An 18,806-nucleotide genomic window follows, 5' to 3' on the forward strand; every position below is an offset into this window, starting at 1 on the left:
ATGACCCTTATTTAATTACATTTTTTTGGACCTATATAAACAAGATACTATCAAATATCATTAAACTTACACCCATTTCGATGTTCATGTTTGTAGTCCAACTAAAGACGTACAACTCAACAATACCAATCGGTATCCACAGTTTTTTTTTTCTGTACAATAATATCGATATTGACAGTTTTTTTAGTTGAAAAGTATTGATATTAAGAGTTTTTTTTTCAAGACATCGGTTAAACTCTCATTTATGGACATTGTTTTTTTTGTTAAGTATTTATGGACATTTTAAATTACTTAATATATTATTATAATAATTAATATTTTTTCTTACAATATTATTATTCTATCATTTTGTGCGTACACCATAACATAGAATAGAATATCACATGATTGTACTACCATTAGCATAGCATAGCATAGCATCCATTAGCTTAGCTAGCAGCAACATAACATAACATAGCATAGATAGAGAGAGTCTTTTGTTTTTCTTGTCACGCAAAGAAAGAAAGAAAGAAAGAAAAAAAGAATTCACATTTCATTTCATTTCGTTCCATCTCCATCACACATATCATTTTCCTCCCTTCTTCCCTCTTCCACCCAACCGTACTTCCCGCACTTTCCCAATTTCACTCACACCACTCATCAATCATCAAAGGTTCAATTCAACAAAACTTCTTTTCTTTCTCTTAATTACTAGATAGATTCTTTGCAACAAAATTTCATACTCTACTTCACTTATCATGCTTAATTTTACTCTTTCTTGATCTATGGGTAACAACAACATATTCTATCTTAATTTCACTTAATTTTATAATTACCTTACTTCTCTGTTTCTTTCAAATTCTCAATTTTTATTATGGAAGCTTTTCAACTGTACGGTAATGGTACTGGTACTGGTGGTGGTGGTTCCTCTGATTTAAGGCCTATGGAGAAAAGATCAGACTGGGATTTGAATAATTGGAATTGGGATGGTCATCTTTTTTTAGCTACTAGTAAATTGACTCCTGTTCCAGAACATAGACAGTTTTTACCTCTTCCTGTTGGTGGTGGTGGTGGTGGTGGTGGCGGTGGTTCGTCTAATTCGAATAGTTCATCTTCTTGTTCTGAACAGTTAGATCTTGGGATTTGTCAAGGGAACAAGGAAGGTGAGAGGAAGAGGAGGGTTATTGTTGTGGAGGATGATGAACTTGGTTTGAATAAGGAAGGTGCTAGTTTAAGTTTGAATCTTGGTGGTGGTGGTGGTAGTGGTAGTGGTGTTCAGGTGGCTGCTACATGGGAAGGAAATATTGGGAAGAAAAGTAGAGTAGCAGCTGGTGGAGGTAGTTCTAGTAGAGCATTTTGTCAGGTGGAGGATTGTCGCGCAGATCTCAACAACGGGAAAGATTATCATAGACGTCATAAAGTTTGTGAGATACACTCCAAGGCTAGTAAGGCACTTGTCGGAAATGCTATGCAGAGGTTCTGCCAACAATGTAGTAGGTTAGTTCTTGATTTACCAGATAGCATATAGCTGAAAAGTATGTGTTTTTAGCTGTTTTAAAAGTTTGGACTTTAGATTGGATCAAGATTCATGGTATTCTTTTATTTTTTCGACAGGTTTCACTTGCTTCAAGAGTTTGATGAAGGAAAGAGAAGCTGTCGGAGACGTTTGGCTGGCCATAATAAAAGAAGGAGAAAAACAAATCAGGATGCTGTTCCTAATGGAAGTTCACCGAACGATGATCAGACTAGTAGTTATCTGTTGATAAGTTTATTGAAGATACTTTCAAATATGCAGCGTAAGTATCTCTTTAGTCTAATCTCTAAGCAGAGCTTAGTTTGTTTCTTATTCATATATGATGTTGATTAGTGCTTGTTTCTTTTGTTTGAAATGATCAAAAGCCTTGGTATTGATTTAAACTACTTTTGTAATATTCTCTTATCTGTTTCTCTAATTGGTATTTCTGCTATGAACAATATTATGACAAAGGTAATTGAAGGATGAGTAATGATATTTTTTATGAATTATAGCTGACAGGTCAAATCAGACCGCAGATCAGGATCTGCTTACTCATCTTTTAAGGAGTCTTGCCAATCAGAATGGTGGACAAGGGGGAAGGAACTTGTCTAACCTTTTACGGGAACCTGAGAATCTGTTGAAAGAAGGGTCTTCATCTGGGAAGTCTGAGATGGTTTCTACTTTATTAACGAATGGTTCTCAAGGTTCTCCAACTGTTACAGTACAGAATCAAGCAGTTTCTATTAGTGAAATTCAGCATCAAGTGGTGCATACACATGATGCTAGGGCTGCTGATCAACAAACCACATCCTCTGCAAAGCCCGGTGTTTCAAACAGCCCTCCGACTTACTCAGAAGCAAGAGACAGTACTGCTGGACAGGCCAAGATGAATGATTTTGATCTGAATGACATCTATATTGACTCAGATGATGGCATAGAGGATATAGAAAGGTTGCCTGTCACTGCAAATATTATTACTAGTTCTCTTGATTACCCATGGATGCAACAGGATTCACATCAGTCAAGTCCACCTCAAACAAGTGGAAATTCAGATTCTGCATCTGCTCAGTCCCCCTCTAGCTCCACTGGCGAAGCTCAGGTACTTATACTCACCCCTCATGATTGGGATTTTATGACTTTCTGTAGAAATTGTGGGTATTTTTTGGAAACTACAAATGTTTTAGTTGCGGTTCTAGTTCCTAATGTTTGCTTGGGTGACACCCTTATATATGTTAAATTTATACTATCTTGAGATTGTCATTATTCAACAGCTAATTTGTTGGTTTCCTCCATTTAGAATCGCACGGATCGGATTGTTTTTAAACTCTTCGGTAAAGAACCAAGCGATTTTCCTCTTGTAATCAGAGCACAGGTACGTTAAGCTTTTCAAAGCATCTAGGACTAACAGTTACTATTATTTTTCTTTGAAATATAATAATACTAAGGTTTTGCACTCCAGATTCTTGACTGGTTATCCCACAGTCCAACTGATATTGAAGGCTATATACGGCCTGGTTGTATCGTTTTGACTATTTATCTGCGTCAGGCTGAGGATGTGTGGGAGGAGGTAAGCAATGTCCTTCTAAAACTACTATCTGGTCTGTATGTGGTTATTTCTGCAATCAGGGGATACTCTTGACCTTACAAGTCTTATTTGTTCTTTTACAGCTTTGCTTAGATCTGACTTCCAGTTTGAATAGCCTTCTGGATGTCTCAGATGATGATTTTTGGAGAACTGGATGGGTTCACATCCGGGTGCAGCATCAGATGGCCTTCATTTTCAACGGTTTGTTGCTATGTTTCTATTGCTTTTCCTATTTGTCAAGAAAAACAGGAGTTGGAATTTATTACAGTATTCAATTAAATCCATCAACCAGTATTTTGCTCAGTAAATTTTCATCAAATGTTTAAAGGTTAAATCATCTACATCAAGGACTTGTATTGACATCTAATTCAAGCTACTGCCTCATATTAACTTGGTTTGATGGACTTTTATTGAATTTGATCTTATGTTAAAATGGTCTTCTGATGTCCACATTGTTGTCATTGTTATTATATTTTTATACATGTCAAAATCAGTAAGTAGTACTTTTTAAGGACTAGGTATCTAACTGCAAATTTTCTGCTGCAGGCCAGGTTGTCATCGATACATCCCTACCTTTCAGGTGTAACAATTATAGTAAAATTTTGAGTGTTAGCCCAATTGCTGTACCAGCATCAAAGACAGCTCAGTTTTCTGTGAAGGGTATCAACCTGACTCGTCCTGCCACTAGGTATTCTTTACTTGTTACCCTGTTAATTGCAATAACATTGCATGTTGAAAGTTAGATGCAAATTTTGAAAGTTTCTTAGATATACATGTGTGGATGTGTATATTTCATTATTGCATATGAACGTTGTTCTTATTATTTCAGGTTATTGTGTGCCTTAGAAGGGGATTACTTGGTCTGTGAAGATACTCATGAGTCTATGGATCAGTGCTCCAAGGATCTTGATGAGCTTCAGTGCGTCCAATTTTCATGTTCTGTCCCTGCGATGAATGGGCGAGGATTTATTGAGGTGCTCTTTCTTTGCTCTCACAAATTAGTTTAAATTATCACAATAAGCCCTTACCAAGGCTTGTGATGGGCCTTGTCCTCGGAAAAGGGAAAGTTCCTATGCCTAAACATTTTTGTAGCAAAAATGAGTAATTATAATCAATAAATTGTTAACCACTCCCTCCGGTCCCTATTATAAGAAAAAATTTACTTTTTAGGTTCATGGAATAACTGATGTATCTGATCTATAATATAGACCAGATACATCAGTTATTCAATGAACCTAAAAAGTGAAAATTTTCTTATAATAAGGACCGCATGGAGTATTAACATTCATATAATACTGACTAAAGAATAGATTCTCATTATGTAATGTTCTTGGATTTTATGCATGAAATATAATGAAGTATGTGTGATCTTTTCTTTTGGGTGGGGAGAAAGCGTGTTTTGTATATATTATTGTCATTAGATTGGTTATCTGAATTATAATCTCAATATACTGGACCTACTGAAAAATGAAAATATATACATTTTCGGCTGCTTAGTTTCATAATTTTAGCAATCGAATAAGATCCTGACTGGGGTTAGTTTTGAGGATGAGAGTCAGTTGTTACATATCTTTTATTGGTGGTTTGAACTATCTCTTTTAATTATTGATCTTTTAGATTTCTTTGCTATTAGGATGTTGCTGCATTTCACCTATATTATGATATTTAAGTATAGTCTGAAATTAGTCCCAAAAAAAAAGTATAGTCTGAAATGATAAACATCGGCCAACATTTATTCACTGTCCTAGTCCATAATTAAATTGTCATTGGATCGTTATTGCCATTTATATGCTTCCTTACAAATTGTCATAACCATCCATGTCTGCATCAATATTATATATCTGAGCTTTTTATTTTATAATTTTTGTGAATATGCCAGATTGAGGACCAGGGTTTGAGCAGCAGTTTTTTTCCTTTCATAGTTGTGGAGGAGGATGTTTGCTCTGAAATCTGTGTGCTTGAGCCTTTATTGGAATCAAGTGATACTTATCCAGATGTGGAAGGGGCTGGAAAAATTCAAGCAAAAAATCAAGCCATGGATTTCATTCATGAAATGGGTTGGCTTCTCCACAGAAGCCAGATAAAATCTAGGACGGTTCACTTGAATTCTAGTGTGGATCTGTTTCCATTAGATCGATTCAAATGGCTCGTGGAGTTTTCTGTGGACCATGATTGGTGTGCAGTAGTTAAAAAGCTATTGAACCTCATGCTTGAGGGAACTGTGAGTACAGGAGACCACACGTCCCTCTATCTTGCACTTTCAGAGTTGGGTCTCCTTCACAGAGCTGTGAGGAGAAATAGCAGGCAGTTGGTGGAGCTTCTTTTGAGATATGTCCCTCAAAATGTTTCAGATAAACTAGGACCTGAAGACAAGGCGCTGGTTAATGGAGGGAATAAAAACTTCTTGTTTAGACCTGATGCTGCCGGTCCTGCTGGTCTGACACCACTCCATATTGCAGCCGGGAAAGATGGTTCTGAGGATGTACTTGATGCTTTGACTAATGATCCTTGCATGGTAAGAATTCTTCTATCTTAAATTGAGAACAGAGGGTGATATTGTTCCATATGGATCTTCACTGCATTTTCTTGCGCAGATTGAATCCCGTTATGCCTAAATTATGCATTACAACTGTTATTTATACTGTTTTCACCTTTCACCCTTCCTGTTGGAAACCACAAGCATTGTGTTAAGGTTAGCAATATTTAGTATTTGATGATAACCTGGGCCTTTTAATTCAGGTGGGAATTGAAGCGTGGAATAGTGTTCGTGACAGCACGGGTTCAACACCTGAGGATTATGCACGTTTACGTGGTCATTACACTTATATTCACTTGGTGCAGAAGAAAATCAACAAGAGACAAGGAGGGGCTCATGTGGCGGTTGACATTCCTAGCAATCTGACAATGTTTGATACAAGTCAGAAGAAAGATGAATCATCCACCACCTTTGAAATTGGAAATGCTGATGTTAGAAGTCTCCAAAAGAACTGCAAACTTTGTGATCGTAAGTTATCGTGTAGAACTGCTGTAAGGAAGTCTTTCGCATACAGACCTGCAATGCTGTCAATGGTGGCCATAGCTGCGGTCTGTGTCTGTGTGGCTCTTCTGTTCAAAAGCTCGCCCGAAGTTCTGTATATATTCCGACCTTTCAGGTGGGAATCGTTGGAGTATGGAACAAGCTGAGACAGGTTAACCTACAACGTAATTTGACAGACAATTTAATAGGATGCCTTCATATACTGTTTCTTTAAATGACTAAGTTGGGTTATGTTATTTACAAATTTATTATTGATATGCTTCATTGTGAGACTGCATGTGTGGATTTGCTTGTATTGTCTTCTCAAACTCCATTTGGCTAAATCATTGTACAATAGTCTAATATTTGTATGCTGCAGTGCAGCCTCCTCTTTTTATAATGAGGTTATTATTATGCGGCGTGTACTTTGAATCACTTTATAAGTCGACTGCAAAGGTGATCTATGATATGAATATGATACATTGTTTTGAACCGGTAATTGTTACTTTTAATCTTTTTTTTTAAACCAAAACTAATACGATTAAGATATAAAACCATTAATGTATCATAACATTAAGAAAATATTCAAGACAATTATGCGAAAGATCGCATTTAACAACAAAAACATACGAAGAAACAAACTACGATCGGTGAGAATAACTGTCTACTTAGATCTCTGTCTCATCTTTCGGCGCTTCCTCTTCAACCTCCTCGTACGCTTCTTCTTCCACTTGGCTCTCATCTTGAACGGTGCTGTCGTAACCCTAGTTGTTGATGGCAGCTGGAATTGTTACTTTTAATCTAATAATATTATTAAAATTGCAAAAGAATTACTCCCTCTTTTCTCTGCCGTGGCCTACTAGCCGGCAGTCACCCTTGGTCATAAAGGAAGCTGCAATGGGCAGGGTGACACTCCTGGCTCCTCTGTCAAGTTCCTAACACAACCACAATCTGTTGGGATCCCTCATAGGCATAGCTCATACAAATGTTTCGTTGTGAGTCTCCTCTGGTTCTTTTGCCCTCCTAACATGGTTGCCCTTCTTCACCATTAGTAGTCATTCGATAACTGAAATATGTGCATATTTATCTCTTTAAGTCGTGCACTAACCTTATAAGCTTATAGTCAAGCACTTGTACCAGCTAAACAATTTATGATTATTTTAGTAGTAGTAAAATTTGTTGTTTAATTGAAAGAAGAAAAAAAGTTAAATTAATATCTAGAGTTTACAAATTATACTTAATTTTTACTTATGGTTGTTTTGAAAAGATTTAAATATTAACCAGAACGTAAGGAAAGTAAAATAATCAGTCGATTACATTGTTAATTAAGATTTTGTTGAAAAAAAATTGTTAATTAAGAAATTAATATTCATTTAAATCAATATGAACACACTTTATGATTGGGAATTGGCGCAACAGCTAAAGACAAACAGCAGCAGTAACGCAGTCACGACGAGGCATACGTGGACCAAACCTCCGGTAGGAGCACTAAAATGTAATATAGATACAGCATGCTATGCGGAGCTGAACATATATTGTACAGGGGCATGTGTGCGTGATGATCAAGGGAAATTTGTGCGTGCATACACGAGAAGACTTGACGAAAAACCGGAGATAGCAGAGGTGGAAGCACAGAGTGTTCTGGAAGCACTTCAATGGTTACAAAATGCTAATATGTCAAATGTTCAAATTGAAACCGATTGCCTCCAAGTGGTACAAGCTATAAATAAGAAGTCTAGAAATAACACCGAGTTTGGTGTTATTATTGAGTCGTGTCGTAGATTATTAAATATGAGTCAAAACTGTAAGGTCAGTTATGTTAGGAGATAAGACAATCGAGTAGCTCATGATCTTGCGCAGGCAACTCGTTTTAATGCTAGTCCCCAAATTTTTGATTATTGTCCACCTTATATTGAAACTATTATTATAAGGAAAATGCTAAACAGTGCCCCCGGGCACTCTTTAAGCATCTTAAATAGTAAGTTTTTGTTAAAATTTTATAGAAATGTGTGAAGTCAACGCCTCGAAAATTGAAATATTCCACTTTTTGAGTAAATTATTTCTTTAAATAGAATGCTTATAGAGTGTCCCGGAGGCACTGTTTAGCACGACCCTTATTATAAATGAAATGCACTTAAGTTTGTTTGCTTAAAAAAAATGTTTTTTGAATAAATTATTTTTCTTGACGTGTATATAACATTTTTAAGAAAATGACAACAAACATATTACAATATACTAAAATAATTTCAACCCGTAAGATCTAACTCAACTGATTGTCAATATTATTAGACCGAACATCTTCACTTATATTTGTGTGTGAATTTCTGATAGGAATTGTCACTTCATTAAAACAAGAAAATTAAATAAACTCAACCATATTTGCACCACAACACCTACCAATGAAGAGCAACACTTGCTTGGGCACAAGTGTTTGGGCACAAAATATAGGCACACACACACAAATCAAAAAAATTAAAAGAAAAATAAAATTGTCACATCAAATTATATTACTTTAATTATTTTTTATTTTTATATTTATGTTTTTTGGGTGTGTGCCCAACAAATCATATTTATGGTTGTGCCTATTAAAGAATTTCTCACCAATGAAATGCAGTTTTTTTTTTTTTTAACAAAATCAAATGCAGTTTTGCTATAAGCCTATAAGATGAAAATAATACAAATTTGAGATTGTGAGGATCATATAGCAGCCTTTGTGAAACTCAAACAAGAAATGTTGAAATGGTTTTATATTTCTTTATAGAGTTTTGTTAGTGCGTCTTTAAGGATTTTTTATATTTACGATGAGGTTAATGATCGAACCAAAAAAATTTCTAGCATACTCACCGGTTAATAATATATGATTATTAACACCTATTTTTAGATAACTTTTGGCAGTATTACTAGTCATTAGGTGAGTCACTTGTTATAAGTTAAGTCGAAAAATAGCAAATTTTAAACTTAAGTTTCAACAAATTGAACACACTACACCACTTTAAATTTTCTTTATTTTTTAATTAAACATCAAGATCCTACTGTATTGTGGTTACTGGTTATGCCCTTTGCAAAGGTGAAACATTTTCATACCACTTTGTCAGAAAAAAGAAGTTTTTATACTACAATGATGAGGTTGAAGTACCTACTACTAGTACTTACCTACCTACCTACCTACCTACCTACCTACTACATAATTTCTAATTGCAGACCTTAAAAAGGAAGCCCCCTTTTTCTAATTCAACACTGCATTTAGTAATTTCTTGAAACAAATATCCAATTTCGTAATTTCTTGCGAGGAAAAAAATAGCAAACAAATATCCAATTTCGTGAGAATGATATTTTGGACTTACTATTAGATAAAGTAATACATAATATCAGATAGCCTCCTTTTTCAGGATTTCAAATTCCTGATGCAGTAAATTGGGACAAAATTCTGATAAAAACTTTCATTGTACCAACACGGTAACAATAACATTCCATAATAAAAATTGTAAGTAAAAACGACAACAATTAACTAAACACACAAATTATTCATCCACACCTAGTAAGTAAGACAACAAACATTGAAGGGACAAATATAAAAATCCGACAACACAATTCTTAAGCTTGAGGCTTCTCCCACTTGAGTGGCTTCACAACTTCCCAGGTGAAATCAGGATCATCCCTTCCAAAGTGTCCATAAGCAGCTGTTTTAAGAAACCTGTTGCCACCCCTCTTAAGGTCCAAGTTAATGGTGATCATTCCGGGTCTGAAGTCGAAGTTCTCCTTCACAATTTGAAGAATCTCCTTGTCGGGAATCTTTCCAGTTCCGTAACTGTCAACAAAGACTGACAAAGGCTCGGGCACACCGATGGCGTATGAAACTTGAACAATGCATCTGCGAGCAAGACCGTTGGCAACGATACTCTTTGCTGCCTGCCTCACAACATAGGCACCACTTCTGTCGACCTTAGTTGGGTCCTTGCCTGAAAAGGCACCTCCACCGTGAGCTCCCCATCCACCATAGGTATCAATGATGATCTTTCTTCCGGTTAGACCGGCATCACCATGAGGACCACCAATGACAAAGCGGCCGGAAGGGTTAAGGTGGAAGATGGTCTTCTCATCCAAGTACTTCTCTGGAATTACAGGCTTGATAACATGCTCCTTAAGATCAGCGGCAATCTGGTCGTTACTGACAGTCTCATCATGTTGTGTAGAAATGAGGACAGTGTGGACACGAATTGGAACCATAGCACCATTCTCATTGTAGTACTCAACAGTAACTTGTGTCTTTCCGTCTGGTCTCAGCCAAGCACAGGTACCATCCTTCCTAACCTCGGTAAGGCGAGCACCTAGTTTGGTAGCAAGGACATGGCTCAATGGCATAAGCTCAGGGGTTTCATCAGTGGCATAGCCAAACATGTGACCCTGGTCACCAGCACCAACCTCCTCAGGGCGCTTGGTGAAGTGGCCATGAACACCCTGAGCAATATCAGGACTCTGTTGCTCAATGTTGACCAAGACCTTGCATTTGTCAGCATCAAGACCAACATCATCAGAGATGAATCCAATGGTTCGGCATGTGTCACGAACAATCTTCTCATAGTCTACGTTGGCCTTGGTTGTAATTTCTCCAAAGACCATGACCATGTTAGTCTTGGTGCATGTCTCACAGGCAACCTTGCTGTCAGGATCCTGTTCAAGACAAGCGTCGAGAACTGCATCGGAGATCTGGTCACACAGCTTGTCGGGGTGACCCTCGTTTACTGATTCAGATGTGAATAGAAAGGTTTCCGCCATTTTTCAAGCTACACAAAACAACAAACCATATGTTTAGAATATTACACTCCATAAGGTGAAAAAAAAAAACTTTATTTAGTGCTCATCAATAGACGATAACCATAACCGATAATATTCGAGATCAAATTGCAAAAGGAATAAAGCCTCAAATCCAAAAACAAATTGAAAGGATCTCTGAAAACTTTATGTCATGAATGATTAAAATAATTTTTAAAAAAAAATTGGTCCACACCACATAAAAAATTGCAGCCAAGTGGATAACATATCAAGATTCCCTAATCACCAACCAAGATATGACAGAATATTGAATTTCAATAAAAATGAAAGCACAATATCTCTCTAAAATACTAGTATAGTACTAGTATTAGTTTCAAACTCTCAATTTCAAAACTCTCCATGATCCTTGGGATGCAAACTAAAAGTGTTCAGAGAAATTTTTTTGACTAACAATAAGAACTTCATGTATAAGTAGTAAGAAGCCATAAACAAACATATATACATAAAACTATTAGCAGCCAGAAAAATAGATCCAATCAAAGAAACATAGAAACAAAACTGAACAAAACGGTTAGAACATATAAAAATATATCAGATCTATAACACAAAACGCCAAGGTTCAACAAAAACCGAAATGAACAGTTGAACTTCCTAACGGTAACAAATAACAGTAGTAAGAATCATACAATAAACTAAACCATGAACTATGAAACTATTCTATAAGGAACAAAAATTCAGATCTAGAATCTAGAACTGTTACGTTAAATTTACAAGAGAATATAATGAATAAAGTTTATAGAAAGAGAACAAAAGCATGTAAATGGTAGGTAAGGTAAATGAAGAGAATAGTGATGAACCTGGAGCGAGTGAGGAGGTGTAAGTAGAAATGGAGAAGGAGGTGCAAAAAACAACACTCGCTCAGACCAGAATGACGGGGGTGGGTGATTTAGGCAACGACTCTATCTTGTGTATTTATAGTAGTTGATGCTCAATATGACTGGTTACCGGGTACTTCGGTTAGCCGTTAGATTTGACGCTAAAATCAAGGGGTTGGTGAGTTTTGTTTGTGTCACTGTCAGGGGATAGAGAGAAATTTAATAACTGGATATTGCCGGTCGTTACCAAACCTTACCGGTATCAGTCATCAGATCTGGTTTAAGGCGTGTCGTGTCGGTGGTAGATCTGCTGTTCTCTTCAATCCACCAATCTCTCCTCATTCTATTTTTTTTTTCCTTTTCAAAATAATAAAATAAAAAACATGATGAAATTTTATTACCTAAAAGAGAAATGATAAAATTTTATCATTTTTTTTAAAACTTTCACCATGAGTTTATTATTTCAGAGTCAATTTTTCATCAAGTGATTTCGGCTCCTTTTGATCGTAGTTGTGGGTAATCGAACTGTGTCATTCATACCAAATTTAGCGTCAATCGCCCAACTAATAATTGGTTTTATCAAAAAAAAAATATGAATACTCCGGCACATATCTCATTTAATATGTATCGGTCAGAGCTTCCTGACTAATGGAGGGCTGGAGGCCCCGTTCGAATATTAAAAATGATCCCTAATAAAAAAATACAAAAAAATGCTTTATTTAAATGATAAATAACATAAAAAATATAATTACCATTGTATATAACATAAAAAAATAATATCGTAATCGTTGATTAAAATGACTAGAACTAAAATCATTCAAAAAAGACATTGTACTTATTTGAACCAATGACCTTGCACTAAAAATATAAGATTACCACTAATCTAGTGATACACAGACCAAAGAATCTTACCTTTCTTATTAACAATTCTACAATTTTATAATCTATTCAAAACCTAATATCGGTGTATTAATTTATCCTTGTCTATTGTAATATAAAGAATATGTCACTCTAATTAATGCATAACTTTGAAATGGATTAATTTGATACAATTTAATAAGGGTAGAAATAGAATTGTAAAAATAAATTTAATGATTGTTTCTTATAAAAAGGATCACTTTTTTTTTCTCCAAATTATTTCTTATAAAAAGGACCGGAGGGAGTAACTATTCTTATAGGATCTCAAAATTTTGAACTATGGTGTTGCCGTACGCCCGACACATAGGTATGGGCTGGCCCTGATACATGTACACCGTTGTGATGGATAATTTTAATAAATTCAAAAATTAATAAATATTATTTATAAACTATAGCAAAATTACCTGTGCATATTAAAATAAAATATATACCAAATAATATATTCACTAGTTTCTCTAGTGAAATTGTGAAATTAAATTATTATTTTTAGGATGCATTTGCTCTGCTAAAAACTAATGGATCGAATAAGACAACTTCAATTGTAGTGTGTCTAATTTTAAAACTGTTCATTAGACCGGACAAACACAGGCTAAGAGATTGGACAAAAACTAAAATTTGTCTCCCTTTGAACCACATATAACTTTTTGTCCTTTTGATAAACTGTCTAAAATACTAAACTAACCTTTTGTCTAAAAAAATCATCATGTAAAACAAAATTTGTTCAATACCTTAAATTTTATTTTATGTTGTTATGTCCTGTATTGTTTTATCTAAAACTTATATTTTACGAATAAAATAAAATAATATTTTACTAATTTTACTTTACACTGATGCCTAACAAGGATACCTTCGTCCCTAATTATAAGACTCTGTTTGGCCACTGCACGTACGTTAATGCACAATTTTGATCACTGATATTTTTAATTGTCTATCATCAGTAAAAATTATAAAAATTTAATATTTTGAAAATACTCATCAAAACAAATTGAACAAGATCTTAAATGTTAATATTTATATTTATATATTATTAAAAAATACGATCAAAACAAGATAAATGAATAGTCTATTTTTTTCAAACAGAGTCTTATAATTAGGGACGGAGGTAGTACATATATTAGTTCTTATAAAATTATAGTAGTAGGGTGTGTTTGGTAACACAAATAAGCTAGCTTATAGCTTATTATATGAGCTTATAAACTTGTTTCAAAAAATTAGAGGTGTTTGGTAACAAGCTTTTTTTACTAGCTTATAGTTTTTTTTCAGATGCTATTTCAAGTAGCGTTTGAGCTTATAGCTTATAGTTTTTTATACTTTTATTCCATTTTTACCCTTTAATTTAATAATTACCCACTCTAAAAAAGAAACTACCTAATAACAATTATGTCATTTTATATTTATTAACCATTTTAAAAGCTAATTTTACCAAACACTTTAATTTCAATTAGCTAGCTTTTCAGCTATCAGCTATAAGCTATCAGCTAGCTTATAGCTTATTTTTACCAAAGTCATCTATTGGTTATAGATTTATGCATCAGCTTTGAAGTCTTTGGTTCGAAATTGTTAGTAATAAAGAAACTTGTAGGGTGCGTTTGATTTGCTAAAAAATATGGGACAAAATAACTTTTGCTGTACCCTGTTTGATTTGAAACTGATTATGAGACTAGACAAATTAGGTAACAAAGGATCATGACAAAAACAAGATTTTTTGTCCTTCACTAACCACGAGACAACTTTTTGTCCACAGTACAATTATAAAAAATACGAAAATACTCATTTTATTTTCGAATATAAAAATATTATCATCCTATATCTCTCCTGTACAGTTTTGTCATTTCATTATTATCTTGTTCTATCTTGTACTGTTATGTCTAATCCTTGCTATTTTACGAATCAAACGCACACGTAGTTTTATAATTTTACACGAGTAATAGTAAGATGAATAGACAAGAAAAATATAAATTGTATAAAAATCAATGAAATTAAATTAACATCTCCAACAGTGAAGAAAAAAATTTGTGTCAATGTGATTGGTTGATATGGAATATTAGTGTATTTAAGAAAAAAATTATGAAAAATTTACTATTTTTTTTTAAAATAAAAAATGGATTTGTTTAATATTTATGGTTAACTATGGATTCTGCTTTATATATTAGGTAATTTGGTAGTATATGGTATACTAGTAACGCAGTATCGATATTGACTGTTTACTAATTAATTTTCGTGTTGAACGATTTGCTTCTTGTTTCATCATGCATATGGAAAATCGAAAATAAACATAATACAAAAATGAATTCATAAAAGTCCATTCAACTTGGTTGATTTTTTATTTTTTTGACTAGAACATTTTAATTTCAGGAAGATGGCGAAATAATTTTGACCAAAAAAATGAAGACAAAATAGTAATAAATAAATACTATTGTCAAATTTAAAAATAATAAAGAAATGCATAATGACAATATTAAATTTTAAACGTGGCAGTAGTGCCTTTGTGAATGGTGTAAGTGATCTGACGTTATGCTGTGCTCTCTGGAAGATAAATGGCACGATTGCGTACCATACCAACTAACACGTCCAAATATGACCATTATATTAACCTAAATTCATTTTGAAAACTTGTTTTTTAGTCAATAAAAGGAAAATAATATATGCAAGATTATGACTTTGAGTCTTTATGATAAGATACATAAATTATCATAGTTCATAACCTCATCTAATTTATATAAGGTTAATTGTTCTGGATAAGTCTAAAGTATATTTGCTTAAGGTGTTGCCATGTATCCAAAGTAAGGTAATTGATGTTTAAAAATTTGATGGTTGAACTAAAAGTACACTCTTTTTAAAATGAAACCAAGGCATATGAGTCATTTCGGGCATTTGTGAGTGGAAAAATGTTTTATCAAACCAGATTTTACATTGTAACCAAGCCACCGAGGCATTTATGTCTTTTTCAGTTTGAATGAAACTAAGTCATCTAAGCCACAAACATATGTGACATCTTTTCGCTTCTCTCAATGTCTCACCAAATTTCAAATTCAAATTTTTTTCCCCTCATCACTTATTCAAAATTCTATATACACTGAATAAATTTTAACTATCGTATACAGATTCTATCTAAAAAAAACTATCGTATACGGGATAAATTATCACTGATACAAAATCCAAAATAATTATCACATGTGAGACAAGTTATAACTAATAAAAATTTTAAAATAATTATCAAATGTGAGAAAGTTCTAAGCAATTACAAATAAGTTCCAACTTATATAAATTTCAAATAACTATCATATATGAGACAATTTCTAACTGATAAAATTTCGAAATAATTATCAAACGTGAGACAAGTTCTAAATTATAAAAATTAAAAAAAAAAACTTTTATACGGGATAAGGTCTAACTTATATAAATTTCAAATTAATTATCATATACGGGACAAATTCTAAATTGTAAAGATTTGAAAATAATTATCATATGTGAGACAAGTTCTTATAAAAATTTCAAAAAACTTATTTTATACGGGATAAGTTCTAACTTATTTAAATTTCAAATTAACTATCTGTACAAGATAAATTCTAACTGATAAAAATTGAGAATTATTTATTAAATGTGAGACAAGTTATAAATCATAAAAAAATTATAAAAAAAAAAATACTTTATACAGGATAATTTTGAACTTATATAAATTTAAAATTAATTATCATATACGAGACAAATTCTAACTTATAATAATTTCAAAAAACTTAATTTATGCAGGATAAGTTCTAACTTTGTTTTCCAATGTTCTTTTGGTTAACAAGAATGATGTAACTATTTAAAATCTTATGTCTTTTATGGGCATGTTCAAAGTGAATCTTATGTCTTTTCACAATTTTACACCACATAACCATTTTTACCTTTAAAACAAATCAAAATTCATAATTAATACTTTGCAAAAAATATATTTGTCTGCATATTTCCAACAAAATTCTAAATACTTATTAACTACATCTAAATTTTAAAAACATTTGCTTCCAATTTTGATTATCAAACTATAACTTAAAAAAATATCGTCGTAACTTTACGACCCGTGCGATGGCACGGGTCTATTACTAGTTTAAATAAAAGATTTATTTCGTAACAATTTTTCAAAAAAAAAATTTATAATTTATTTTACTAGTTTATAGTTTATTTTTCAAACATTGTTTTAAATACTAGTTTATATCTTACTCCTTCTGGTCTCATGTATAAGAAAACATTTACTTTTTACATTCATTATTATAAAATTGATGTATCTAGACTGCAATGTTGTCTGGATACATTAACTTTAAGAAGAATCTAAAAAGTAAATTTTTTCTTATACGTAGAACCAGAGGAGTATCATTTTTTCTTCCAAATTTACATCAGTCATTTTGAAGAAAAAAAATTGATTAAACACATATTTTTATGTCATTTCTTACTTATAAGCTAGTTCAACCATTAATTTTATCAAACACTACAAATTCAATCGGTTAATTTATTTGCTATAAGTTCATCCCCAATAAATTAACTTATCAGTTATGCGCTGTTTACTAAACAAAACCTTTGTAAATTGGGTTTCTATATATATTTTAAATGTGTAAGTCTAGTATTATTTAATTTTCCTTAATACTTTAAAGTTTTTGGTGAAGATGTGACATTTTTTCCTCTTGTGATCCTGGAGCATATTTGACACGAAGTTTGTCCCGAACTTCCCGGACTCTCCAACAATATAGAACCTTTTTGAATAAATGAGGAAAATTAAATAAATTGATTGTAATATTGAATTTATTGACAATGGATTAATATTATTTTATAAATTTATCCTTTAAAAAAATGAGTTATAAAATTAAAAATTGCAGAAAAATAGCAGCTGCTACTTTTGGATTTTATTTGTGTAGGTACGGTACCATTGTCTCACCAAATATTGGGGTTAGTTGGGAAAGTATAGCAGCTGCCTAGTAATAGTTTCACCATGATGTTGACAAAAACAAAATGCTATAGATATATGTGAACAGGATGATGAATATAGAAAGAGAAATGTTATTTCAACACAATATTCTAACAAAAATATAACAAAATTTTACTTTATGCTTTTATTAATATTTTTTGCACATCTCGATAATTGTGTTGTGAGTGGAGAAAGTTTGTATCGTATTTTTGTCCGATCTTTTTGTGTTCATATAACGCTACTCATATAGAAATATGTAATATATATATATAGTACATGAGAAAATTCTACGGTATACAAAAGTTGTATAGTCAAAGGTATCAAGTCAATATATTAATTAATTAATTAACGAATAAAATATCCAAGTTAATTAATTGTCACATATTATTCTTGCAAGTGGAAATAGCACACAACAAACAAGTATGTATATGTATGATTGTTGTTTGAAAAATGTGGTAAGTAAGGATTAGGAGGTTGGTGACCTACCAACATATATAGCAAGAGATGAGTAGCTTTTATTTTAGGCAATTGTGAGTTGTGACAATATATATTAACTCAACCAACCTAACCCATTATGCGATCATATATTCATAGTGCGCACTTCCCGTAATCCATTTTCAAACATATGATTCATTAATTATGTCATTTTATATGAGCATATTCCTACGTAAATTTATGATGTTTTCATAATAGTGTTGAATTGAAGGCTTTGCTAAAAGATTCTCCTGCTATTTTTTGTGTTAGAGAAAAAACAAATAAAGGCTAGAGAGAGTATAATAGTATGGTTGAACTTGAAGGTTCCTTACACAGAAGTTGATCTTTACATGATCAAAACAGTTGTGGATAGTGGAACGCCTGTTCACTACGGTGGTGGTGAGAGGCGGAGGGTACCTATAAGAAACATGGACATTCAAGTCTGTATTTGGGTAGAGTGAGAGGTTAAGAGTAAGAAAATAGAATAGATAATCCTTCTAATTGAGAAGGATATATGTCGGGGCAAATTTGACATCCTCGATATTAATAATTGTCAAAATAACGGCGGAATTTTTTTCTTTCTTTCACACATTACATGGGGTTTATATCTCTATATTCTCAGATTATAGTCCTATTATGTCATTCATTACTTCAAGAGCTAGCAATACACATATTAGGTATTACCAATCGTTAGTTGGTTTAGTGGTGATTGACGCTGAACTTGGTAG

General features: G+C 32.9%; 2 protein-coding genes across 3 annotated transcripts; one reads left to right on the forward strand and one right to left on the reverse strand.

Annotated features, from left to right (window-relative positions):
* Positions 1 to 326: 326 nt before the first annotated feature.
* Positions 327 to 6,521, forward strand: LOC123891063 (squamosa promoter-binding-like protein 1). 2 transcript variants are annotated; one of them, XM_045940849.1, is made up of 11 exons: positions 464 to 652; positions 861 to 1,476; positions 1,594 to 1,775; positions 2,008 to 2,594; positions 2,793 to 2,867; positions 2,955 to 3,062; positions 3,164 to 3,281; positions 3,627 to 3,768; positions 3,910 to 4,054; positions 4,960 to 5,595; positions 5,820 to 6,521. In XM_045940849.1, exons 2-11 carry the CDS (start codon positions 923 to 925, stop codon positions 6,261 to 6,263), a joined length of 2,991 nt encoding a protein of 996 aa, XP_045796805.1. In that variant the 5' UTR covers positions 464 to 652; positions 861 to 922; the 3' UTR covers positions 6,264 to 6,521. The 2 variants fall into 2 exon arrangements, with proteins under 2 accessions (XP_045796804.1, XP_045796805.1); XM_045940848.1 differs by having other exon boundaries at positions 327 to 1,476.
* Positions 6,522 to 9,521: 3,000 nt separating this feature from the next.
* LOC123891065 (S-adenosylmethionine synthase) lies at positions 9,522 to 12,089 on the reverse strand. Its single transcript, XM_045940850.1, has 2 exons — positions 11,727 to 12,089; positions 9,522 to 10,880 (listed from the first exon to the last, which is right to left on the reverse strand). Exon 2 carries the CDS (start codon positions 10,870 to 10,872, stop codon positions 9,691 to 9,693), a length of 1,182 nt encoding a protein of 393 aa, XP_045796806.1. The 5' UTR covers positions 10,873 to 10,880; positions 11,727 to 12,089; the 3' UTR covers positions 9,522 to 9,690.
* Positions 12,090 to 18,806: the final 6,717 nt, after the last annotated feature.

The sequence above is a fragment of the Trifolium pratense genome, linkage group LG6, assembly GCF_020283565.1.
Source record: "Trifolium pratense cultivar HEN17-A07 linkage group LG6, ARS_RC_1.1, whole genome shotgun sequence".
Lineage (NCBI taxonomy): Eukaryota > Viridiplantae > Streptophyta > Magnoliopsida > Fabales > Fabaceae > Trifolium > Trifolium pratense.

Excerpts from the sequence above, each read along its gene's own strand:
- LOC123891063 (XM_045940848.1), top strand. The coding sequence starts at position 854 with ATGGAAGCTTTTCAACTGTACGGTAATGGTACTGGTACTGGTGGTGGT. Across the intron at positions 4,055-4,959 it reads ATGGGCGAGGATTTATTGAG|ATTGAGGACCAGGGTTTGAG; the intron begins GTGCTCTTTCTT and ends TGAATATGCCAG. Across the intron at positions 5,596-5,819 it reads TGACTAATGATCCTTGCATG|GTGGGAATTGAAGCGTGGAA; the intron begins GTAAGAATTCTT and ends CTTTTAATTCAG.
- LOC123891065 (XM_045940850.1), bottom strand. The coding sequence starts at position 10,872 with ATGGCGGAAACCTTTCTATTCACATCTGAATCAGTAAACGAGGGTCAC.